Below are 25711 nucleotides of genomic sequence, written 5' to 3'. Positions count from 1 at the left end.
ATTTTACACCATGCATAGCATGGGCCAATAATGCTAGTACTATATAGAAAAAGAAAATATGAATGGCCTCAAGGTTATTTAAAATCTTATCAATGTAAGTTTACTTTAACCACCCCCCACCCCCCCGGGCACCCCCATTCCCCACCCAAAAAAAAAAAAAAAAACTGTGAGAATGACAATGGAAATGACCATGCTTAGTATAGATTATTATTATAGATAGATATATTGGGCAATTAACTTTAAAAAAGATATGGATAATAATAAAATATGGTTTATTTCGATCATACACATGTTTTTCCAATTCTCCCCTTCCTTTTTACATTTCATTGATAAACAATAAATACCACCGTGTTTATCTCGCCTTAAGACCGGTCAATTATACTTGGCCAACTTAGGCCTAGACATGATCGCTCAATTATACTGTATTGAATAATATTAAACTATAAACATGCTTGGCAAAGACATCATCGCTCTATTACTTAAGAATATAGTATCTCTGCTTTTGATGAAGCTCTTCAAAATTGCATCAACTCTTTGAAAATCCTTTCTTCTTCATTAATATTTGAATTTTCACACTTGATAGCCAGTGTCTTGAGCAGTGGAGAACTAGCCAAGAGTAGTTTTATGAATTCCAATTCAGGTTTTATGCCGAAGGTCGAAATCTTATAGACTCTTCTGACGTGATTCAACATGCCATGCGTGTGTTCTTTTGTTTCCCAGTAGTTTGTGACAGATGCTGTACTGGATAGTCCTAGCTCATAGTCAAGGGACTACAAATTGAAAAGGATTTATAATATTTAAGAGAACCAGGATATCAAAGAAAACAAAGGTTATGCTAGAGAAAACACATAAAACAAAGGTTATGCTATAGAAAACCCATCCCAATTGCGAGTTCTTGCAGATTATGTGAGCTTCTTAGCAAGCAAACAGCGATCAATATCTCCTTTGGATTTTTAAAATTTATGATTAATGAAAGTTTCTTCAGATGATCAAATGTAATAGGAAGCTTCTGAAATTCCAATAGGCAACCCAAGAAGGGGGTAACTTGGTTGTCTTATAAAAGATTTTACCCTTTTAAAAACTTTCGCAAGATTAGTTAGTTTTCAAAAGCTCAAGTGAATATTTTCTCTTAGACCTTTTGATAAACACTTGTTAGGTGACTTTTGAAAACCCTCGTTGATTATTTCCCTTTTTAATCTTTTTATCAAAATACTTGGTGGATGATTAAAGATTAGAAATAAAATGTAAATCCCATAAAAGATAAAGAAATAAGATGAATGGTTTCTTTTAGGTATTTTATCAAACACTTGGTGGAACCTTAATTGATCTACTCTTCTTTAGTTTATCATTTCCCTTTCTTTAAATGGGTTTGTAACTTTGGTGCGTGTATTTTTATTTTTTTTAGGGGCTGTCGCAAGTAACAAGGCAACAGATATATCACTTCCCTATGTAAAATGTAAAGCAAAAGGGAAATAGTGGTTGAAATGGGCATTTCTGTCTCTAGTGGAAAAAGTAGTTAACATCAACCTTTTTTGGTCGTTTAAAAAACACCCCCTCATTTTGGTCATTTCAGTGATAAAGTCCATTTTGTAGGTCATTTTCCAAAAAAAAAAAAAAAGCAAAAATATATATTCAAGACACAAATATTATTTTCGTGAGTTTGTCAGGTAATTATCATTTGAATGAACGTGATTTTGGACCTGTGATCGATCCATTTTGGGCACACTAAATGAACGGTTAAAATAACATTAGATCATGGATCAAGGGACCGTTTCGCATCACTTGTACTTTGTACGAAAATTACTAAAAAGGATGGAGTGCACATTCAATGATAGGTGGCTAGGATTGCCTCATCAAAGTAGTCTGGGGCCACCAGGAATCTAAGGTATTGCCCCACGTAGTGGAGCGTCCAGATTGGCGAAAACAAGAGCCCACACGTGTGGTAAATTTATTACATTAAGGCCGTGTTTGGCAGCATGAAAGATTTTTCCATGGAATAGTGGTTTACCAAGTAGTGGGAGATGGGCAAGGATGGTGGGAGAGACACAGAATTCAGAGGGCATGAGGGAGGAGAGGTGATAAATGGCTGAAAACTAGGGAAAAGAAAATTTCTAAAAAGAAACAGAGCCTAAAAAGAATAAATACAAGTGGGGGCGTTGTTGCACCCTGCTGAATCTTTCCCTACAAAGAGAATTCACACAACCATGTCTACCTCCTATTTATGTAGTTGGTAAGTAGAGGAATGCATTGCTCAGGCCAAAATCATCCATCTGAGTGTCTCACTCGATCATTGCACAGATTACATTGATCAATCTCGGACTCAATAGAGTCTGAGATTAGAGTCTGAGATTGACTCTATTGAGTCAATAAAAATCTTCTTTTGACTCATCCGAGTTGATAAAAAGTTGACCAAGTCAATCATTGACTCAATTCATATCTTCACTGAACTAAAGGAGATTCACTAAGACCACGTGAAGAATCCTCAAGTCGCCACCTCTACATGGAAACATGGACACCAACATAGACAATATGCAATCTATATTGATTGCTAACTCAGTTGTGTAATTTCCTTTTGAAAATTGAAATTTATTATTCCAAAATGTGCTAAATATGGGACACGTTGTCCCTTAATAGGCTACAACAGTACCGCCCCCTACATACAGTCAAGGTTTTAAATTAAATTTCAGAGTTCAGTGAAGATCAAAACCGAAATGACTGAAATACGAAATTGACGAAACGTACCAAATTTCGGTCGAAATTTCATACGTCTCGGCGAAATTAAAAAAATATATATTAATTTTTTACTCATTTCGGTAATTTCGTCCGAAATTTAGAGCGTCTTTACCGAATTTCGGCTGAAATTTCGGTTTTGGCTAGGTCCGAAATTACCCCCGAAACCAAAATTTAAAACCTTGCATACATTAGGAATAGCTTACATATCCAGTATATGCCCCATTCCCCATTACATTACCCAATAGCCTAACTTGTACAAAATGTCATATTTGTGGCCCCTCCAAATCATAATATGTGACCGCCATGCCACACAAACTTCTCCACCTCTTCCGAGCTGGCGATTACGATTTTCAAAAATCCCAATTGCGGACCTAGAGCTATTGTGCGCCCCTAACCGTGCACGATAGCCATTTCTTCTATCGTACGCCAGGCCATCTACTTCGGCTGCACTTACAGAGAGACCGAGAGAGAGAGAGAGAGAGAGAGAGAGAGAGAGAGAGAGAGAGAGAGAGAGAGAGAGAAGAAAAGAGAGTGGTAGTAGTCTTCTCTGGCGACTCTCCTTGCCAGCCATCACCTCCTTCTCCTCGGTCACCACCTCCATGCCCTCCTACATCTCTTCTCTAAAAGCCATCTATTTCAACCTCTTAAACCCAGCCACCACCACCATCACCATCTTCTTCAAGATCTAAACCCATTTCTACATCCCATTCCGCCATTTTCAGATCAATAATCCATCTTCACCACCCAATCTCCGGCACCAAGCCCGGCGGACTCCATACATCAGTTGTGTAATGATTGACATTATCTGTTCTTTCCTTTCTTGATATGGTTTCTAATCCAAATCACATTAAAATTGTATTTTGGCTACGAGATTGGCTTCAAAACTGAGAGGTTAGATTTGCAGGAAGAAACCTATTGTCATCCCTTGGTAACGGGGAGAAATCCAAAAAAAGAAGGAATTGCATCTTATGCTCTAGAGAATACCACTTCATATGGTTCTGGATCTTCTTTTTGGGCGAGCGAGAGTGAGGAAAATATTCACAGGCCTCCCTTGTATTCAACCTTGGATACTGATTCTTCTTATACCAGATTCAAGAATGATGATGCGAGTGGGAAGACAAAGTTATTGAACATCATATACTTCTCTTGGACAGAGAAGAAGAAAGAGGAAACCTCATGGTGGACATTGCAGATAGTGTTGAGATTACAATCGAAAATAAATAATCACAAGTGTAATACAAATCAGTTGCCTGTACCAGACATGTAACAAGATAGGGAAAAAAAATAAAGAAAAACAACCGGATTGACAAAGGATATCTAAATTTATGTTCATGAACAAAAATTGTGCATGGAATGGAAAATTCTAGCAGTTTATTACCACATAATTATAAACTATGGTGTCCTCTCATCAGAAGGTAATGGCCATTTAAATTACTGAGATCTAAGCTGCGTTTGATCATTCATTGGACAGATATCAAATCCTGCTGCTGTCCAAGAGACAACACTGCAAATGGATTTATAATCACATATAATCCTTTGTTCTTAAGAGTGCAAATGATTTAGCGGATCGCCTGGCTAAATCCGGGGCATTGAGGGACACTTTTTACTCAGGGGCTACTCTCCTCATCGATGAGAATCTGTAATTTCTTATCACATATGATCCTTGCTTGTGATGAAGCTCTTCGGAATCCCAACAAATCTGTCAAGATCTTTGTCTCTCCATTGTCACCGAGTACGCTGATTTTAAATGTCTCGAGTACCGGTGTATTTACAAGCAACAGTTCTATAAAATCTAATTCAGGTTTTCCACCCCACACATCACTCATCTCCACGGTTCGGAGGTGATTAAACTTGCAATCCATGTAATGTTGTGCATTCCACTTGTTCGTGACAGGTGCAGTGCGGTTTTCAACTCTTGGGTCCTTGAAATTGAAATGCATTTAGAGTAATCTAAACTACGATATCAAAGAAAACAAATGATACGGTAAAAAAACTCACCTGGATCAAGAGTTTTTGCAGATTATGTGAGCTTCTTAACAAACAAAAAGCAGCCAAGATTTGCTTTGGGTCTTCAAAAATTATGTCTAAAAAGAGTTCCTTCAGATGATCAAATGTATAAGGAACCCTATGTGGTACATCGGCAGAAGCAAAAACCTAGGACAAAAACAAAAAAAGGAGAAGATTAGTATATCAGACTGTAACTGAATTCCAAATTACTTCATGAATGCTATTTACCTTGAGGAAATTATTGCCCAATTCGAGCTTCTTAACATTGCGTAGGCAACTAAGAAGCTTGGTAAAACTGCAAGTCTCAACTGGCTTGAATTGATTCGAAAAAGTCGAAAAAATAGATGCAGAAGCTAGAAGAGGGGTGTTTTCCAAAGAAAAAACATTGAATCGGGCTCCAAGATGCAAATATTGGAGTTTCGGAGCATTGATTTTAAGATGATTAGAAAGATAATTATCTAAAAATGTCAAACTCTCAAGAAGAGGGGAGTTGGAAATTAGGAATTCAAGTCCATCATTGGAGAAGTTAACATCACGAAGATAAAGGATCTTGAGACAAGAAAAGCCTTTAAATGTGGAAGGTAAGTTGAAAATACAATTATTTAGTCTCAAAGAGTACATTTCTTGACAAGAGAAGAGAGATGAAGGCAGCTTATAACGATCCCAACTTGAAAAATCAAGGATGATTTCCTTAATCCCCTGCTTTGATAAGAAAAGTAGAAATGAATCAAAATCAGAACAGGTAGGAAGGTAATTAGAACACTGGAACTTGTGAATTGGACCTGTATGATGCAAGAGAACATGATATAGAATTTTAACACGTGTAAGGTCCACGAGTCTGAAGTCCTTATCTGATTCATAACCTGATTCATAATCTGATTCATGATCAAGATGACTTCCCCTGTTAAATACAATTTCTGGAATTGTAACCCATTTATACCTCCAATTCCTCGATAAGATGCTCGTCTTTACAGCATCCTTTATCGGCAAATGCACGAGGATTTTGTCTACGACATACCCAGGTAGATTACTGATGAGATCTGAGTCTGAAACTGGTCTCCTTTTTCTTTTAGAGGAAGAATTCATTTTTTCTCTTCACTACTGAAATCTAACAAACCAAAATTAAGCCACCACAAAGTTGCATCAATGTCATATAAAAAAGAAAAAAGAAAGAAGGATCAGAAGCAATAAAAAATAAATAAAAAGTGGTGAAGCACTTTTTATTCAAAAGTCTTGTGTAGGCTATTCTTAGAAATATGTTTTAAGAAGCCAAAACAAACGCAAAAAAGATTGGAAAAGGGTTGCTTTTGAGATAAAACTGATAAACACAAGAAAACGAAAAATAAGAGTAGGGGAGGTTTTTTGAGGAATGAGAGCCAAAATTGGAGAATAATACGAGTAGATACAGGTGGAATTACACAATCCCCTGGATTTGAAACCTAAGGCCACGAGATTAGCTATTGAAGTAGAATCAAAGAGGAAAAGGGCGATAAACCCTAAAAATGTTAAGAAAGTTAATGAGAACTGACCCGATTTAGCAGACGTTGAAGCAATTTAATAATGGAGATGACGAATGCAGAGGTAGATCCAAAGGCATCAATTTGGTAGCTTTCGGGATTTTAGGGTTTCAGGGGGGAACGATCTCCACACAACTGACTCTTCTTAGATGAGAGAGAGTGGGGTATGAGGAATCTAAATGGTTTAGATCTCTGAACAATGTTGGCCCCACTCTTCCATGACCATTTAGTTGGTGGCTCCCACAACGTAAATAGGTTGCGCCCCAAAAATTTTCACCATATGATGATCTTAACCCTTCGATTTGTATGCACACGAAAGTCACAATTCACGAAACCATACATAAACCTCGTTGTGGGGTAAATGGGTAATTTGAAGGATGGTCCTTTATAACCCTATGAACTGTAACCGACACCACATGTAAACCCTTATGCTCTGTTCTTTCGTTGGGAAAGGAAAGGAAAAGGAAGTGAAGGGAAGGAACTGATGTCACAGAAAGAAAAGTGAAGGAAAAGAAACCTGGCAGAAAACCTGTCAGATGAGCATTTCGTTGCACAGAAACCTCACATAAACTAATAGAAACTAATAGGAACTATAGAAATATGCCTTTTGTTGCAGGGAAACTCAATAGAAACCTGTTAAATAGAAACTGTGACAAACTGACATGCAGAATGATGCCAACATAGAATCTAGTCTACAATAAGTAGGTCCAACCCTCTGAAGTCAATCAAAATGGTGTAAATCTTTGAAGGCATGTTGGATATTTAGTCTAAAATAAGTCTCTCCAGGCAGAGTCCACACCATTGGTGGACTGAACAATTAAATGGTGTAAATCTTTGAAGGAAGGTGGGCCTTGTTGTACTTAAAAAAAAATTAAAAAATACACACACCTATAAAGTTACAAAGACAGTATAAAGTGCATTTAAAGAAAGGGAAATGATAATTGTGCCCCTTTCCATCACTTGACACCCAGCTGCATTGTACGTGGCAATCAGGTCACTTCATTCCCTCAAATGTGAAATACATCAGTCCCTTGGCAGTTTTAGATACACTTTAGTGGTACAACAGTGTTTGGTTGCACGGCAGTCTTCTCAGAGAAATAGTGGAAAAAGTAGGGGTGTCATTACTAATATAGTGTAAAGAGAGAGAAAGAGAGAGAACGTCTTCCAATTATTCTTCCAAAATTCCAAAAGGTAGAATTTTGGTTCGAATTTGAGAAGGGGGTATATTGATGGCATAATAGCAATAATTATATTTGAAACATGTTGGGAGTCTCTTTGAATTTCAATGCAATACTGGCAACTAAACAAGGAATTGGCAGCCATCGGCATTTGATATTCCAATGGATACTTAGCGTCTGTGCAACCTAACACTCCTGCCCTATGTTGGCGAGAATGATTCATATAGTGTCAGGCTTTGGTTTAGATTTCTTTTCATATATTCTGGCATTTCCCTCTTGCTAAAAGTTGTAGATGAAAAGGCATGCTGGATATTTTCAAAATATCATTACTTAAATAAAATGTAAAAGAGTGTTTAAATTCAAAAGTTATTTGTTTTTTATTTTCAAAAAAGTAATTTGATTATTGAAAAAGGCACTTACTTTAAATGAAATAGTACTTACTTTTTCCATTCTCTATATAAAAAGGGACAAAGTCTTATTTCAAATTAATCATTTTATAATTGCATATTGTCAAGGATTGTAGATTTGTACTTTTCCTTTTTCCAATTCAGTTTCATCTATGTGCGTGCAAACTAGTTTGCTACTGAACATGGGGTGCAGCCGTAGATCAATAGTTGTAGGCAATTATATCCTCGAGACTTTATTTTCATGTAGCCACCTGCATAGGTGGGAAAATAAGTCTTTAAGATAAAGCCCTTATGGGCTTGCCTTGTTTAATTCTTGTTTTCATACCTCATTTTATTTACTCCTAGAGTTTCTACTTTGATCATTTGCATCTCTACAATCTGATAATTCGTCTTACCAACTTCTCGCAACAGGGCATTCTTAAAAGTCATATCAATCTTCCCAAGTGGTGGTGAGATAGAATTTACCACACGGTGGGTGGAAGGCCGCTCACCTCTAACCGGTCCATGGGGATCACTCCAAGCATCCCCCATCTCCGCGATAACCCGAGGATTCTTCAAAGCTGAATCCTCAGTGTCGATCTCCCATCCCAGCTCAATGGTTGACCTGACCTTCACCTTATGCTCAGGCTTCAATTTAATCCTTCTAAAGATTTGCTCCGTCCTTGAGCATCCGATGACCTTAGCAGGGGCGTCTTCCTCTTAGTAACGTACCCCAGGACCTTTAGGTCGGCCTCAGCCTCCTTTACCAACTGGTCCCGTCGACCTTGGCCTTCTTGGTTGACTATCTCTTCTCCATGAGGGCACCCCTATTTTCTCTTCAACCTTCTCATGCATCTTTCCCTTTCCTTTTGCTGCAGCCTTTGCTTTTTTGGCCCCCCTCTTTGCTTCCTTGATCTCCCTTGCTTCAACAACAGCCAAGATATCGTCAGGCAGGTTCTTCAGCGCCATATTTGTAAAAGAGACGAAGAACATTAGAACAATTATACCAGGAAAATTAAGGGCAAGATGGGCTTCGGGAGGTTACCTTTCAGCCTAACTCCATCGCCGAGCTCTGCCTCCTCTTCCTCTACTTTCCTTTCCCTTTATTTGAGCTCAGTAATGCTCAACCCATATTCCACAACCGCCTCATCGGTCTTGAACTCTTTTATGTCCATAGGGTTAGTACCAAAGATTTCAGCGTAAGTATCCGCGTCATAGCCATTCAACATTGGCGCCTCATTGACTGCGTCTTGGTCCGGAACCCTCCGGGAGGTCGAAAAGGGCCAGCCGGCTTCTTTCGAAGCCTTAAAGAAGAATTCTTCCATCTTTTGATGAAAAATGGCCTGTCGAACATGACTCTAACGTCCTTCTGGTGGTTGAGTGTGACCATCCTTTTTAATGATGCTTCTTCAGTGTGAGTGCTCTCGCTCTATCTTCTTGATCTTTACAATGAAGCCAAGGAGGCGTCGCCAAATGTTCGGCACTAGCTGGGTGGGTGTGAATCCATAATAATTTAGCACCCATGAGGCCAGCCACAGTAAAGGAAACCTATGTCCATCCCTCAGGGCCTCCTCCTATAGGTAGACCTCCCTTTCCCGTACTAACACAAAGCCCTCTCACTAGCTTTGGGGAGCTGAAGCTCGATTGAGGTAGGGACGTTGTAATCCCTCCTTATCCTCCTAATATCGCTCTCTCCAAGGTGGCATAGTGCGGCCACCTCCCCATCTGGATGAACAACCTCCGGTTCGCTAGATTGACAAGACGAACTGGGCCCCGAAGCAAGATAGCGGGAGGAATTTGATCATTGTTATCTCCGGAATCTGTCGCAAGCTCGGATATCAAGTCATGGGCAAGAAGCACTAACCGACCAGGCCTTCTACTAGCCTCCCGGGAACCACATAGGACTCATGGACAGAACCCAAGTCATGGGTAGGGGACCGGGCTGGAGTTGGAGGGTGGGAACCGTAACCACTTTGGGTGGATTCTGAATCCTCCCCATACTTCTCTACCCTACTGTTCCCATCCTCCCTATACTTCTCTACCCTATTGTTCCCTTCCTCACTGTCTGCACCTGCTCTCTCATCACTCACATCCTCCTCACTCTCCACGAGTTAATCAGAGATGGTGGAGGAGGCTCAATCTCCACCTTAAAATTTGAATTAGTCTGAATTTTGGAAAAGAAGATGGAAAGCTTTGAGTCACCATACATTCTTTGGAAAAGGATGAAACCCCTGGAGGTGAAAGAAGAACTCACCGGAAATAGAATGTAGTTACCAGAGAATGGAAGAAAGTCTTCGCCGGAGTGAGAAACAGATATCGCCGGAACTCCTCTCTCCTGAAGTTTGAAATGGAAAGAAATGGGAGGGAAACCCCTCTTATATAGAAAGAGGACGAGCACGAATGGGGGAGCAGTCTTGTTGCGTAAGACCTGCCCTCCACATGGCACTCGCAGACTGGCCCACTGCAACAGCTCCATCATTACACTGTCAAGGGCTTAACGTCCATCATTAATGAGTGTAAACATTAATTGTTTTGTCTCCAGAGAACACGAGTTTTCAAATTCAAGTGGACGGTTCACCTTCCCGCTAAACTTTAAACTACACTAAGTCTTCGAGCTTGAACGAGCAAGCATCGACCTCTCCCAAAGCTCGGTCAAACCTTGGATATCGATCCGAACTTCTTAATCGTATGGATTCTCTCTGAGCTTCAATTTGAACTACACTCTATTCGAGCTTTCGAAAGCTCAGTCAGAACGAGAGCATCCGCCCTAAACCTCTGAGTAAGTCTAGTAATTCGGCACAAGGGTGTGGATAAACTCCTAACCTCGACCCAAGAACACCCTAAGAACTGGGAGGCAATATGTTAGGGATAGAATCCACCCCCAATGAGTGCATAACACGTGGTGCCTGCACAACTTTAGCAATCGAACTTGCCGCTTAGGATGCGAGGGCATGGGAGTCATTTAGCCACTCCAAGTATAGCAACTCCAAACTATGAGGAAAATGGTCTAAGGGAAAGACCAAAATTAGCACGGCAACTTTCCTGAAATTTGGTGGTTCAAGTAAGAAACCAAGTTCCATAAGGAAACTCGTTAGTCTCCAAGATAAACATGAAAACCGATTCCCTAGGAAAGTAGACTAATGAGGAAAGACTCCCAGAGAGGCAAGTACTTTAAATTGCATAGGACTCCACCTCTACAAAAGACCCCTCCGCTCAAAGGTACGCATCCAATATCTCTAGTATACTAATACTCTGATCCATTGTTGCTTGGATTCCTTGTTGCCAGTTTTTGACTTAAGCATCGGAGAGTCTTTCCGGAGTCCAAACTCTGGGACCTCTAACGTGTGTTCTCTGAGCACAGGACAAGCATAGGTTGATGTTAAACTACAAATGATTCAATAACAACAATTGTAGTGACGGGTTGTTTTACATGGTATCAAAGCAATTGCTCTGGGTTCAAAACTCCTTGATATTAAAAATCCACATGTAATGGCCAACCCAAAAGAGGGGCCACATGCGCCACTTGACTAACTCTAAAAAGGGGGCCGCATGTGAGTGAGAGAGTACACCATCTTCAACGGCTTAAGTTTGGAGTAATTGGTTGTTGGGTTGGCATGGTACCAGAGCAATTGCCTTGGGTTCAAAACTCCTTGATATTAAAAATCTACATGGCCAACCCAAAAGAGGGCCACAGGTGTCATGTTTAGGCTAAGCCCAAAGAAAGAAGGGCCACACCTGATTGGGAGTGTTAAAGTATAAATGATTAAATAACACAACTTTAACGGGCTTAAGCTTCTGGAGTAACTGGTTGTTTCAGTTGAAGCTCCACCGAAGCATGATTGATCGGAGCGGATTTTGGCACCCACAATACTCACCTCTAATTTTCCATACTAGAAATCCAGAGAAGAAAAAGGTATGCCGAAGGGGTGGACTCTCCATGTGTAGAAAAATATCTCCACAGATTAGAGTACCTGAATCTTGATTTGGAGTTCTTAGTACGTGGTTTTAATTAGACAACATGTTTTTCCGGATTTTCCACGTGTAGTGAGAGTAAGACACGTACTTTGTCATAACAAGGGACGGAGAAACCGAAGCTAAGCACAGAAAACTGACACATGCCTTCCATGTGGCAGGATTTTTGCATGCATATGGAACAAAGCAGTGAGGAAATGACGAAAATGTCCTGGAAAATTCTTTACTAGGAGGAAGATTTAGAGACCAAGGGCAGGGAATTTTTAAAAAGAATCATACGATTTCTTTGGGGAAATTATCACAAAAATGGAGTAGTAAAATTGAAAGCATGGGTGAAATGATATATAAATATGAGAAATTACGCCTTACATTAGATTGTGGGTATCTCATCTCAGAAAACAACTTCTCTCTTCATCAAGGACTTGCATTACTTGAGGGTTACAAGGAGGTTGTCATTCCATTGATAATGGATGAATCTCCGTTTCAGCCCGTCAGGTGACTTTACCTGAATCTTCTTACTTTTTCCAGATTTTGGATGGCCCCAAGGTTATTATATATCTTATGCATGTAAAAATTTTCTATACCTATTAAACACCTAACAAATCTAAGTTCCTTTTTAGTTTTTACATTTGAAAGGGTTACAATGAGATTACTTTTTCATTTTTTTTAGTTTGGAAGGAATAGATTTTCCACATAGGTTATCTAAAATCTTCTAATTGTAAATTAAATAAGAGAATAGAGTTCCTAAGGTGTTACCTCGTATAGCTTATATGAGGTGGCGCTCACAAAACATAAAGGGCTCACATTTTTTGGGTGATCAAAATCACTCATTTGAGAGGCCCTTAGATGGATATGGTGCCTAAAAAAATCATGTCCATAGGATCATCCTAACCTTTCCATTTATGGAGGTTAAAAATGAGCAGATTTATGGAGGTTTATATCCATCTATTTTAACATCCACAAATGGAAGGGTTAGGATATCGAAGGGTTAGGATGATCCTATGAAGTTGATTTTTTGTGGGCACACCCTATCTGTGTGAGGGCGTATCAAATGAATGCTTTGGATCATCCAAACAAAGTGGGCCCTTATATTTTTAAGCGCCACCTCATATAAGCTATATGAGGTGACAGTGTGACACCTTAGGAACTCTTTCTCATTAAATAAATTATATTGCTCAAATTTATATATGTTAATTATTTATGACTATTATGTATCTTATGCATGGATATTTTTTGTAGCTATTAAATACATTGCAAATGTAAATTCCAGCTCTATTTTTGCTTCATCTTTCCTTTTCTGTTTTGGTGTGGTAACTCTATAAAATTGGCAAAAGAGCAAGTTTTTCTTTTTTCTTTTCTTTGCGCTTGTGGTGGGTGCCGTTCTTCTGACATTTGGTGCAATTTCTGGAGGTTGAAATTTTGTTTGGCTTATTTTTTTTGTTGATGAATTTCAGAAGAAAACGATCATTGGGTTTTTGTTCCAAGATGGATAAGGGACGAACTTCAAACTTGGATGTGATAAGCAATCTACCGCGGGATGCCATAGATACAATACTTATGCATTTGCCAATCAGAGATGCTGTGAGGACTAGCATCTTATCAACGAAATGGAGGTACAAATGGGTTAATGTTCCAAAAATCAAATTTGATTCACAATGTTATCCAAGCAGTATATCATCTTTTGATCCGAAAGTAGTACTTCTCAACCTTAAGCGTACGAAGATTGTCGATCAAGTTCTTCTCCAACATAGAGGCCCAATTCAGAAGTTTGAGTGCTCTGATTACCTTCATCCCTGTTCGGATTTCGACCATTGGATACTTTTCTTATCAAGACGGGGGATTAATGAAGTTATAATTAAATTTTCGGGTGACCACGTTACTTATAAACTACCTTCATGTCTCTTCTCTTGTCAAAAACTGTACCATTTGAGACTAGAGTGCTGCATTTTCAACATACCTACCAAATTCAAAAGCTTTTCTTGTCTCAAGAGTCTTTATCTTAGGGAAGTTTGCTTCTTCGATAACGAGCTTGAATGCCTGATTTCCAACTCCCCTCTTCTTGAGAAATTGACATTTGTATGCAACTATGGTAGTAATCGTCTTAAAATCAATGCTCCAAATCTCAGATTTTTATACCTAGATGCTTCATTTGAAGTTCTTTGTTTCGAATACACCCCAGTTCTAGCTTACTGGAAGGAAAATTTCACAGAATGTCTCAGGCCAAGAGACATTTGCAGTTTAACCAATGTTCTCCCTCGTCTATTGTTTGTAGATAAGCTTGGGATGCAACATCATTTCCTACAGGTAGAGAATTCCCTGGTGGTAATTTGGGATTCATTAGCAAATTATATTACTAATCTTCTCCTTTTGCCTTTGGGTCCCAGATCCTGGCTTTAGGTGATATACCGGACAAGGTTCCAAATACATTTCTTTATCTCAAGAATCTTTCTCTGCACGTAAGATTTGGAAATCGAAAGGAGATCATGGTTGTTCTTTGCTTGTTTAGAAGTGCCCCTCTTCTAGAAGAACTCGAGGTTAGTTCTTCAAACATATTGTATATTTCTTTGATACAATCGTAATCTAAATTAGTCTAAAGTGCTTTTAAATTCAAGGTAAACATGAATTCCTTCATTCCGCGTGCTGAGAACTCCGACTGGGAGGCACAAGAAGTCATGGATTGCATGTTTTATAAACTCCGAACCGTGAAGGTGACTATGACGTCTGGTGCAAAACTTGAATTTGAATTCATAAAACTGCTACTCATGAATTCACCGGTGCTAGAGACACTGACCATCGTCGAGAGTCGATTAAGTTTCTATGTAAAGGCAAGGATTTCTGAAGAGTTGATGGGATTTCAAAGAGCTTCAACACAAGCAAGGATCATTTACAGTCGTTAAAAAGCCAAAAAGCCATTGCATTTCTCTCTCTGACAGTAGAGAGAAATGCAGATGAGATATGTTTTTTGCAAATATAGTTTTTGTTTAATCTTACTAACTTGAGGTTAAAGGGCTTTTGAGTGATTTTTTGACCGCCTTTTACATGTATAGACTTGCAACACAGCTCCTCAAATCCATGTAAGAAATGTTAAATGAAATGAAGGGGTATTTGGTTATTTGCATTATGGATTTTATTCGGCTTTGCATGATTTGTGTACTTGAAAGATGTATAAATTGATATGCTTCAATCTAGAATTTTGATTGATTTGAACAATCGTGGCCCTTCATTTTAATGGAATGTTGTAATAAAAGAAACCAAAAATACATATTCAAAACAGAAATGTTATTTTCACTTACCAGATGCTAAGCAACCTTTGGTATTTTCACTATTTTTGTAATCAAAAGAGAACCAAATTGGGTGCCAGCCATTCGAAGGTGAGAATGCAAACTCTTCATAAGAAAGAAAAAAAAATTGAAATAACTTGAGCAGGGAATGCATTAGCACTGTTCTAGACCTCCATCTCTGGTATTTTCACTAATTGAGAATATGCAGCAAGGGGGCTGGAAAACGGGGAAATTGGAGGGGGTGGTGAGTGAGATTTGAGGGGGGCAATTAGTGAGGGGAGAAATTAGAAGGGGCTGGAAAACTGAGGAAGAGAAATATCTATTCTAAACAGATTTGTTTTTTCTCAATTTCCAGTCCTTTTCTTCTGCTCTCTTCACTCACTGCCCTCTGAAATCTCAAGTCTCATTCACCATCTCCTCTTCCCTCTCACACTGATTTAACAGGGATTCCATGAATTTGATTATTTTTTTTCATGGTTGCTAAGCATCCCCTAAGAAACCTTGTCCTCTGCCTCACGTCAGCGAAAATGATTCAAACAGTGATGAGCTTTGGTTTAGATTTCTTGTCAAAGATTCTGACATTTATTTCTTTGTTTAAGATTATGACAACCAATCATGAGTGCCAAATCGATTATTGGACTCGAAATTATGTTTCAATTTGAGTCCCATAATTGGTTTGGCACTCACAATCAGTTATCATAATCTCAGACAATGTTTGCTGCAACCGATTGTTGACCCAAAACTGATTATAGGACTCCGAGTTACATTTAATTTGGAGTCAAACAATCAGTTCGAGGCCGACTGTCACCGTCTGAAATGAACAGGGCGTAAAGGCATTTTAGATATTTTCAAAATGAGAAAACGGTTCCTACACATATGTGTAGAGAGTTCTCTACACACTAGCTTAAAAAACGGTGGGAGCCCACATTGTTTGGGTGATCCAAGCCATCCATTTTAAAGGCCCTCACATAGATAGGGTGTCTACAAAAAATCAGATTCATAGGATCATCCCAACCCTACGATTTGTTGAGGTAGAATGGATGTCTTTAAACCTTCACAAATTAGTCCATTTTTTGTCTCCACAGTTCAAATGGTTAGGATGATCCTATGGATCTGATTTTTTGTTGACACCTTATCTATGTGAGGGCCTTTAAAATGGATGGCTTGGATCACCCAAACAATGTGGGCCCCCACTGTTTTTTAAGCTAGTGTGTAGAGAACTTATCTACACATATGTGTAGGAACCGTTTTCTCTTTCAAAATATTCATTTTTTTTTTAAATAAAATGTATAGGGCTTTTTTAATTCAGAAGATACTTGTTCTATTAAATAAAAGTAGTTTGATACTTTGATTATTCAAAAGGCACTTATTTTAAATGAAAACGTACTCACATGTTTTTTTTCATTTTCTATGAAGCTTATAATCTCATTTCACATTAATCCTTTTAGAATTATTTAGGATTGTAGATTTGCATTCTTCCTTTCACCTAAGTCTGTGCATACTGCATTCAAGTTCGGTATTGAACTTGGGGTGCAACCCTAGATCAATAGTTGTAGGCATTATATCCTATGGACTTTATTTTCATGTAGCCACCACCATAAGTGTCTTTAAGATGAAGCCTTAAGTGGCTTGTCTTGCCTAACTATTATTTCTTTAACTCACATTTTATTTTCTCCTTGTGTTTCCTTCTTTTGAAAATACAATGCAATTTTTTTCATTTACAATTCGAAGAATATCAACGGGAGGCACAAAAAGAAACTCTTGAGGTAGATAGGGTGCAGACTCAATTGTTTTTAGGGTGTGGATTTTCAGTTTTTGTCAAAGAGTATTCTCCTCCGATTTTCAATTGCCAACTTGGGTCGGGTAGTCCTCAACCCGACCCAACTTGAGGAATCCTTTTCCAACCCGAACCCGACCCGGTTCCAACCCGAGGAGGTTCAACCCGACCGACCCGAGGAACCCGTTTTTCCAACCTGAACCCGACCCGAGTTTTTAAGCTTACAATAAAATATTTTCATAAAAAATGCCAGGTTGAACTCGGATCGGGTTGACTAGACCCTCATCTCAAACCCAAACCCACTCAACCTGACCCAACCCGACCCAACCCGGCTTTTTTCCGGGTTGAATGCATAGGAACACATGTGGAGAGAACATTTTTCTCTCCTCCATGACATCTTCTGGGTCTTTTGTTTTCATATTAAGCGTGAGAATCAAGACTCCTTGTCATCAACAATGACACATCAAGTTGACTCATCAACTGATGTGGCATGACTCATGTCTCTTAATGTCCCCAATACAAACGTCATATGTTTGATAAAGACACCTATTTTGAGAACTTAATTTTTATATAAAATATATAATAATCAAAAATATAATTTTAGAAATCAATGCATGTGCAATACGTGATTGGTCAGTGGTGATGATCTTCACCACTGACCAATCCGGGTTGACAACTCACGTGATGAAGAAAAAAAAGGAAAAGGATAAGCATAAGAACAAAACCAACATGGGATTCGCTAGCGTCCAACGCAGAAGGCATTTTGTGGATGGTGTATTGCATCTGACAGCAGCTGCTGTCACAGAAGCTCACTTTTCAGCAGATTTTGTCTTCATTCACGAGGTGGCTGCTGTAAGATGTGATAGACCATCCGCGAAATGCCTTTTAGCAAATCCACCAACATACCAAATCTCTAGAAATTAAGATGTGAAAACATTGGAAAAAGACAGAATCAGAGAAAGGATTCGACACACTGCAACTATAATCGAAAAGAGACCATTACAACCACCACTTCAAAGTTCAAATAGTACCATATTTCATTTCATTATCAGCATGAGAGATAGAGAGAGAAGAAGAAGAAGAATAGGAAGAGTAAAATCCGGAAATCAGGTCACAAAAACGATGGAGGGGTCACAGCAACACTCGTCAAAAAGACAACAACAACATAGAGCTGCAAGGCTGCACAGAATAACAATAGAAATTATAATTAGAGCTGAAAGTTTTTTTACTGAAGATTAAAAAAAAATCAATCTAATTAAGAAAATGCATACCATCCTTCAAGAAACCCTGGTTCTCTTGAAGGATGTGGAGCTACATATTGAGGTGGTGGCATCACTGGGGGTCCTTGATAATAACCTGTGAAACAACAAAATAATAAATAAAATTAGGGTAGAATGACCCATGATCATAAAAAAAATAACAAAGAAAACCCCAAGAAACAGCTTTTTTCTTTGATCAATAAATCAAGCAACCTATTATTTTCTTTATTAATTAACCATAGAACAAAGTATAATTGGCTAATAAATCCCTAAATGTTAACTTACCAACTTCTCCAAAAGCTTAAGCTGTTGAAGAAAGGCGTTATTTATCTTTTATACTTTAACACTCCCCCGCACGTGTGGCCCACTCGGCAAACACGTGGCACATGTGGTCCCACTTTGGGCCGACCATCGCATGTGGATTTTTGCTATCTGAGAGGTTTGAACTCGAGACCTTTGGCTCTGATACCATGTTAACTTACCAACTTCTCCAAAAGCTTAAGGTGTTGGAGAAAGGCGCTATTTATCTTTTATACTTTAACACTAAAAGGAATAGAAAATAGAGAACAATTGCTTTCTAATAAAATAATCAATTTCTATTTTTTCAAATCCGAAAGACAGCCCATAATGGAGAAAAAAGAAAACCCATCAAACGTACCCCCTCAAAAAAAATAAAAAATAAAAATCATGTCGATCATTTCACAAGAAATCAAAGAGACTGATAAAGAAGTGTGTAGCCAATGAATATCTAGTTATTAGAGAAAAAAAACCAAGTCCTGGTAGAAAATCAAAAGAAAATTCCATCTAATTAATGAGTCACAAGAATTACAAATCCTTAATAAAACAATGAAAAGGAAAGAGATTACAATACCTTGAGCGGGGTAGGGATAAGCATACTTGGGGTCCATAGCAGGCCAGAGTATAGAAGAACCAAAGTTGATTTAACTTCAGAGAGAGGAGTTGAAAATGAAATGAGTGAGGGAATGTAAGAACAGCGGTGTTGATTTATATTATGTAAGAAACGAACGGTACAGGAGAAGAAAAGCGGTCTCTCTCTCCCTCTCTCGCTTTCTCTTTTCTTTTCCTTTGCTCTTTTTTCCACAGAAAAATTCTCTGGGTTTACACTTTACATGACAGGTGTGTTCGTGTGGAGACTGAGCCCATGAAGCGGTGTCGAGAATGTATGGTTGTTGACTTGTTACCTGAAGAGCTGATATCCGCACGACCATGTTTAATAATGGACCGAATTACTTATTTCACTTTTTAAACCATCTGTCAAAAACTACTTACAGTTCCAAAAGCCTATATTTGCACTACCATTCTTTAATAATTGCACAAACTCAGTTTGTCTTTTCTTTTTAATTGGCTTTTGAGATCCTTTGGGGAAATGTAACAAGCTTGGACAGCTGTTTAAATAATAAAAGACAAGATGAGCTAGTGGAACCATAAAAACATTGTGGTGCCAACATCAAAAGCCTCTCAAAAAAGCTCTGACAACGTGTAAAATATGCTGTGTCGTTCAATTATCAGCACATGGTGGTGCAGATATCAATCTCTTATACTAAAATACGTTGAAAAGTAGAGGAAGCGGGTGCCAATGGATCCAATTGGGATTGGATCGGGATCAGATCGACTTTTGGGTGGGTCATGATCTGTTTGGATCCTTTACCAGTTTGATTATATTCGGGTTCTTTTAATTCTACTTTTGAGTGTGTAGGTCACCATCTATTTGAATCACCATTGAAATATCTAAGTCCTACCTATGATGTACATAGTTAGAATTTTAAAAAAATTCCGCTACTAGTAAGTGTTTTATCCAGCCTCTAGGGTTGAGTTAATGTGTAAACTGATTAATGCTTAGAGATAGGAGAAGAGTCGACAGAGGAACAAAAAGAAACAACAAAGAGAGAATCAAGTAGAGACTTCATTCATTTGAAGGGTGGGAAATTAATTATATTAGATACTTATATAACAAAAATGCCCTTCATGGATGAAAATTCATAGAGAAGAAGATGAATGCAGTTAAGTAATGAATAGAATGAAGGGTTGAAGACTAAGAGAGAGCTTAGGAGAGGTTTTCTCCTCCGGTCATGGGGCTTCTTTGTGTGTTTCGTTGTGTAATTCCTCAAACTAAGAGGATGGACAGTGAGCTTTTATATGAGTCCCTTATCTAAGACAGTTGCAATCCAACGGCTATAAATAAAACACAATCTCTACAGTATAAAGCAGCCAGCAGTTGAGAGATTTCTGCCTTTGGGTCGTTTTTTCCTTTTCCTTTCTCTCTGTGTTTTGGAGTGGGTTATGTTTTGGAGATTGTAAGTCTTGCTTGGATGAGAAATAAAAAGGGACTTGCATTGCTGATGACTAAAAAATAAATATTCTTTTATATATGATGTGAAGACTATTTTTCATATATTAACAGCCTCGAGTCGGATTTAGAGTGCTTAGAGTGCTCCGATGAATTTTAAGAGGCTTTGTCCAAAGACAGTCGGACCATTTTGGTCCATTGACACCCCTATTCGCAACACAACTTAAGGTTTTCATGGAAAAACTAGTCCATGATTAACTATCATCTTTAACAAACCACAACTATTTCAGGCTGTAGATGTGCATCATCACAAATGTAGAACATCTGATTGAAGGAGTGTGATGAGTGGGCCAAAGACCCAAAATTTATCAAACTCCTTGTGTGCATTTACTGTAATTAAATCATCATCATCATCATCCATTCCACAGCCACCAATCTGACTGTTAGTATCATCCCAGCAGTTGAGAACGTAGTAATCAAAGCGATGATCAACGGACTCGGGGTATATAATCCCACAGTGGGGCCCACAATTTGGAGGATCTAGATGCATTCAAAGGTAGCCAAATATAGGGGAGTAAGAGGCATTGTAGTAATAAAAGGTACAGTTAGTCAGTCCATAACAGATTGTTAGCGCCCAAAAGATAATAATAAATACCTTCATATGCACAAAAGGGATCAAATTCTCCAAAGTATCTTCCTTTAGGGAATCATCAGAATCATCGGAGTCGCTTCTTTCAGGCTCCAGACCACCGTTATTCACTCCGGCCTCTGGAACATCTGGCTTCGGTGGAGGCGGGGCCGCGATTTTCTCACTTGCATTGCTGCGCCTGGTCTCATCACTATCTTCCTCCTGCTCAATCACTTCAACATGTGATTTCCATCCTTGGTCAAGGAATTACACACCAGACGTTCATGTACATAGAATAATTGAAAATGTTTTTTTTTTTCAAATCTTGTTTTAAGAGTGCAAAATTTTGTTTTAGAAGATGTCTCCTGAAAACTTCAAACCAAAGCCTCAATTCTTTACTGTTGCAGCGAAGGGATTTAGAAATCATGGGGTGTCATACATTCCAACTGGCTAGGATCATAGGGAAGAACCATCATATTGAAGAAAAAATCAATGCACGCGATCAAATCACAAACCCCGTGCAAATATTAGATAATTTCAGTAACTGGAATGTGTTCATGTCAAATGTAAAGGATATCGACATTATCTGTTGTTTTTCTATAGATAATGTCATGTAGATCTTTCTCAACCTGCTTGACAAACTCCGGCTGCAAATGCAAAAGACCATGTGAATACAACAAAGACAAAATGCAGAAATAAGAATGTAATTATGAATGAATGTCATGGTGAATACATTCAGATCGGGCTCTCTACGAAACCGTCTCCTGTGAGCATCCCTCATTGGAGAGTTGCTCGTCCTCGACCCCCTCCGGGGCAGGATCACCATTTTCCCTCACCATAATTATCTGTCACAGCCAATGAATTCAAATTAATCTGATATAAAGAAACAACATTTAGAACTCGATGTAGAACATGAAAAACTCGCCAGGTTCCCTCTCTTGGTAAGAAAAATAACTCATATTTCTTTTAAAAGTTAAAACCATAACAAAAACTAGTAACCAAACCAAACTACAAAAAAACAAAAATGAGAGAAGAGGATAAGATTTTTAAAATAGTTAATATAAAAACAACCAAGTCCCTTGATCAACTCACACTTGATTGAGCCTTCATCAAGTTAGAATTGAGTTTCAAATTTCAAGTAGGGCATAATATCTCCATAGCTGTGATGTAACAGATGTTAGAATGTATTGCCTGACCAACGTCGGCAGTTTTAATAAGCACACTATCATCGTATGTTTTGTATGATTCCACGATGCAAGGAAGATCCAAGAGACCAAGAGAGATGCCGGAAAATGATCATTGCCAATGACAAATGTGCCACTTCTTCCATCCTCTGTAACACAGAACCTTTAGATGTTTTCACAGACCAAACATTATGAAAGGAAAATGTAAGATCCCAACCAATAATGGCATTAGCAAGTTTCTGATAATGAATGCAAGTTAAAGATGCAATGAGGCAAGATAGTCAAGTGCGAATAGTAAGCAAATGTCCAAGGGAGATAGATATCTGGCTTTCTACTAACATGAGAACAAATACTGATTACTTAAGATCTATATTTATTGTTTGATATTATATTCATTCAAAAGATAGAATCCTTCTGAGTTTATAGGATTTGGCACAACCATTCAAAAAAAAGAAGGAATTTGTCAAAACATTGAATTAGCATCAAATACCTGTTTCTAATGGGAATGAGGATATTAAAGAGCTAAACTACGGACAGGATATTGAATGAAGGAAGAAGAGTTTCATACCTGAGAAGGACAAATCCAATGACTTATGTTCAGAAGAAGATGCATTCTCACTCAGTAGGCGATCCATCCTCTCAGCAACTGCAGGTGGAACACGGAGTATGAATTGTTCTTCCATATTTGAAAAATCTTTTGATTCGTCACGGCAGAGCAAGCTCTTCAAAACCTGAGAAATGAACCAATTAAAAATGGAATTATTATATTTTTACAACACAAACAGTGTGTTATGCAAGAATGGGTTTGATGCAGGGCAAATGCGCAAAAGAAAACTTGGGTGTTGTGGGGGAGCTCTAGTACCGAGTGGATGCTATTCTACTAGGAATTCTCAATAAAGAAGGGTAGCTTATGTAATTGTTTTAAGCTTGAGCTTAGTAATGCATTTCAGTCCAGAATTCGAGGATGGCAAGTCTAAGTCAGTGAACATCACCTTGTAACCAAATCCAAAGGCATATGAGTTTTCCATTCTTAGGTCTAATATCTACACTTAAGTACGTAAAATTACTTTATATCATCTGATTTAGCTAATATGTCAATTGGACGTAGCCGACCCTAGCCAAAACAGTGACCCTGTCATTAATTCATGATTCCCATGGAGCTTCAATGCAAACCATTAGGTCAATGTCCTTCTCAACTAGCTGCCTCCTTCCAATTTGTGACCAAAATAAAAGTATTTAAAATTGATTGAGCTACAGTAGGAGATTCCTTGGGAGAATCAAGGAAATTATGAAATTCCACATGCTAAGTTGCAGAAATCAGCCCACATGCAAGTCTCCTCTTTGGGGTCATTCAACAAACAGAACACATGCAAGGCATTTGGGCATTAACGGCGTGCAATAATCCATCATGTTAGTTGATATTAAGGACACGAATTGAAGCTCCCAAAACTTATATTCTATGCATGGTTTTAAATTAACTGTTCAGAAAAGCCTGAGCATTGACCGGGTATTGAAGTAAAGCTTAGGTTTTGAGAGTCTGGAAAAAGAGAAAGTTCTCATCAATGAAAACCATCTACCTTATGGCAAAATTATGCTCTACCATGGACGGTCATGATCGGCAAATACTATGGTCTAGGGATCTTGAAGAAAATACATCAGGGAAACTTCAGATTTAGCACTCTGATGATAACAAGCACAAGATGGTGGCTAACACTATACGTTTTCACACGTGAAGCTTCATTCAGTGAACTTCATTTAACTAGCAAGGGCGTAGATGGAAATTGAAAGGCCAATGATAGCTTCCCTTACTCAGAATCAGAGATGGTTTTCTTTGGTGGAGAGATTCACCAAACATTCATAAAAATTAAAGGTTAAGAGTTCTAGGTAGTTCAAACTTAACAACTTAAAAGACAATCTGATTTCAGCCATTAAAAAAAGAAAGGAGGCCAAAAAAAATACCTTGAAAAAAAGAAAAAGAAAGGGGGGCCTAAAAAAGAAATGAGGCCCAGAAAAAAAAAAAATACCCTGAAAAAAAAGAAATGGAACTAAAAAAGAAAGGAGGCCCAAACACTATGCTAGGAATCATCGCAGCCCAAGAGTGCCGGGGGAGTAACTCAACCAAGGGCTACAAAAGGGGGAGGAATATCATATGTATACCAACGTATCACTGCCCACTTGGTGAATTGACATATATACCAGCATAAAACTACCCACTAGTGGGATGATGTATATACTAGCGTATAACTACCCACTAGTGGATTGATGTATACGAGCGTATCAATACCCATTGGCGGGTTGATAGAGTGAATAGATCTGCCATTTCTTGAAATATCTCTTCTGATTCAAAATCGTGGTATAACGTGTATCCCCCTTTGTTTCGGTCATAGAATTAGATGAAATAAATCAAAAAATGAATTTTTGTTCAAGAATGAAATCTTATTGGAACCATAGCACATCTTAGATCTAATGAAATAGGATGAATTGAGACGGTTTTTTGTAAATACGTAATTATCTTGAATTTATCAACCATTTCTTTATTTTCGGATCAGACAAAAGAAACATCTTGTTGTTTCTTTAGGCCCAGGTCAGGTAGACAGTGTTGATAGATTCTGCTTCATTGAGCTTACGGACCCTACCTACCGATCCAGTTTCAGGCTGTTTGTTCAGGAACATCACTAGATAGAGCGGCCAACCCTTGTCTCTACACTTCTTGTGGCTATCTGTCCCAAGATTCTCGCTATTGGTTCCACCCATCCAATCAAGATCATCTTCCCTTCCTTCCCACTGGGGAGATAAGAGAAGACAACAAGAGATCGAGGTGAAGGCTTCTCTAAACATAAGATTATCAAGATATCACAGAACTACACAGAGCTATCGGGCAACATCAGATCATCGAGATCTTATAGAGCCACATAGAGCTTTCAACCGACATCAAATCATCAAGATCTCACAAAGCTATCAACCAACATCAGATTTGTTGTGACATCATCGGCACCATTTTTCTCATAGTTAATCTGTCATTTCATGCTTGAACTAGGCACATCAAGCTCAACTTCCATTTTTTTCATGAAAAGATTGCCCAATGGATAGTTCTTGATTCTATTTACTACTTTAATAAAATAGATAATTATTTCGGTATTATGTAAAATTATTTACATTTTGACATGATGCAAGATTTTTTATACGTATGCAGAGTAGGTTTTATAAAGTGTTTATAGCGTGAACTTTCAGCCATGTGATTGTGGTAAAAAATATATAATTGGGTACCCATATTTAACTGTAAATATTTTTTTTTACGATGGTATAAAAGAAGCCTCTGATAATTGCACTGCCATGTTTTGATAAAGAAAAGACAAGCTGAGTTTGTGCAATTATTAAAGCAAAGTAGTGCCAATATCAGTAGCCTAAATAGAGATTGTGGCGTGAAAACCAAATATTGTCAGACCGATCTGAATTTTCTACACGGGCGTAGCTCGTACAA

At 38.3% G+C, this 25711-nt stretch overlaps 2 protein-coding genes, 1 long non-coding RNA gene and 1 pseudogene across 9 annotated transcripts; 1 reads left to right on the top strand and 3 right to left on the bottom strand.

Annotated features, from left to right (window-relative positions):
• Positions 1–3888: 3888 nt before the first annotated feature.
• LOC143876215 (F-box/FBD/LRR-repeat protein At1g13570-like) lies at positions 3889–6646 on the bottom strand. 6 transcript variants are annotated; one of them, XM_077377936.1, is made up of 5 exons: positions 5681–6646; positions 5523–5603; positions 4969–5439; positions 4732–4887; positions 3889–4655 (listed from the first exon to the last, which is right to left on the bottom strand). In XM_077377936.1, exons 2-5 carry the CDS (start codon positions 5598–5600, stop codon positions 4341–4343), a joined length of 1020 nt encoding a protein of 339 aa, XP_077234051.1. In that variant the 5' UTR covers positions 5601–5603; positions 5681–6646; the 3' UTR covers positions 3889–4340. The 6 variants fall into 6 exon arrangements, with proteins under 6 accessions (XP_077234051.1, XP_077234050.1, XP_077234052.1 ...); XM_077377935.1 differs by having other exon boundaries at positions 5523–6646; XM_077377937.1 differs by lacking the exon at positions 5523–5603.
• A 5475-nt stretch (positions 6647–12121) lies between these two features.
• On the top strand, positions 12122–14905 carry LOC143875619 (F-box/FBD/LRR-repeat protein At1g13570-like). Its single transcript, XM_077377230.1, has 4 exons — positions 12122–12288; positions 13248–14097; positions 14178–14327; positions 14406–14905. Exons 1-4 carry the CDS (start codon positions 12122–12124, stop codon positions 14688–14690), a joined length of 1452 nt encoding a protein of 483 aa, XP_077233345.1. The 3' UTR covers positions 14691–14905.
• Positions 14906–17803: 2898 nt separating this feature from the next.
• On the bottom strand, positions 17804–19531 carry LOC143876214 (uncharacterized). The gene is made up of 3 exons (XR_013250330.1): positions 18982–19531; positions 18123–18207; positions 17804–18030 (listed from the first exon to the last, which is right to left on the bottom strand). It is a non-coding gene; the product is annotated as an uncharacterized LOC143876214 (long non-coding RNA).
• A 651-nt stretch (positions 19532–20182) lies between these two features.
• LOC143876213 (transcription initiation factor TFIID subunit 7-like) lies at positions 20183–24169 on the bottom strand (annotated as a pseudogene). The gene is made up of 7 exons (XR_013250329.1): positions 23808–24169; positions 22799–22961; positions 22238–22379; positions 21780–21891; positions 21624–21693; positions 21074–21288; positions 20183–20958 (listed from the first exon to the last, which is right to left on the bottom strand). The product of XR_013250329.1 is annotated as a transcription initiation factor TFIID subunit 7-like (transcript).
• Positions 24170–25711: the final 1542 nt, after the last annotated feature.

The sequence above is a fragment of the Tasmannia lanceolata genome, unplaced genomic scaffold, assembly GCF_043159265.1.
Source record: "Tasmannia lanceolata isolate RefF3 unplaced genomic scaffold, GAP_Taslan_0.1 ptg000004l, whole genome shotgun sequence".
NCBI classification, from domain to species: domain Eukaryota; kingdom Viridiplantae; phylum Streptophyta; class Magnoliopsida; order Canellales; family Winteraceae; genus Tasmannia; species Tasmannia lanceolata.
Note: the sequence above shows the minus strand (reverse complement) of the source record. Positions and strands in the feature narration are given on the sequence as shown.

Bases quoted from the DNA above. Each gene is read 5' to 3' on its own strand.
- LOC143876215 (XM_077377931.1), bottom strand. From the start codon at position 5,826: ATGAATTCTTCCTCTAAAAGAAAAAGGAGACCAGTTTCAGACTCAGAT. The intron at 4,888-4,968 runs GTAAATAGCATT...TTTTTGTCCTAG, and splicing joins TGGGCAATAATTTCCTCAAG to GTTTTTGCTTCTGCCGATGT. The intron at 4,656-4,731 runs GTGAGTTTTTTT...TTCAATTTCAAG, and splicing joins TGCAAAAACTCTTGATCCAG to GACCCAAGAGTTGAAAACCG.
- LOC143875619 (XM_077377230.1), top strand. From the start codon at position 12,122: ATGGGTGAAATGATATATAAATATGAGAAATTACGCCTTACATTAGAT. The intron at 14,098-14,177 runs GTAGAGAATTCC...TTTGGGTCCCAG, and splicing joins TGCAACATCATTTCCTACAG to ATCCTGGCTTTAGGTGATAT. The intron at 14,328-14,405 runs GTTAGTTCTTCA...TTTAAATTCAAG, and splicing joins CTCTTCTAGAAGAACTCGAG to GTAAACATGAATTCCTTCAT.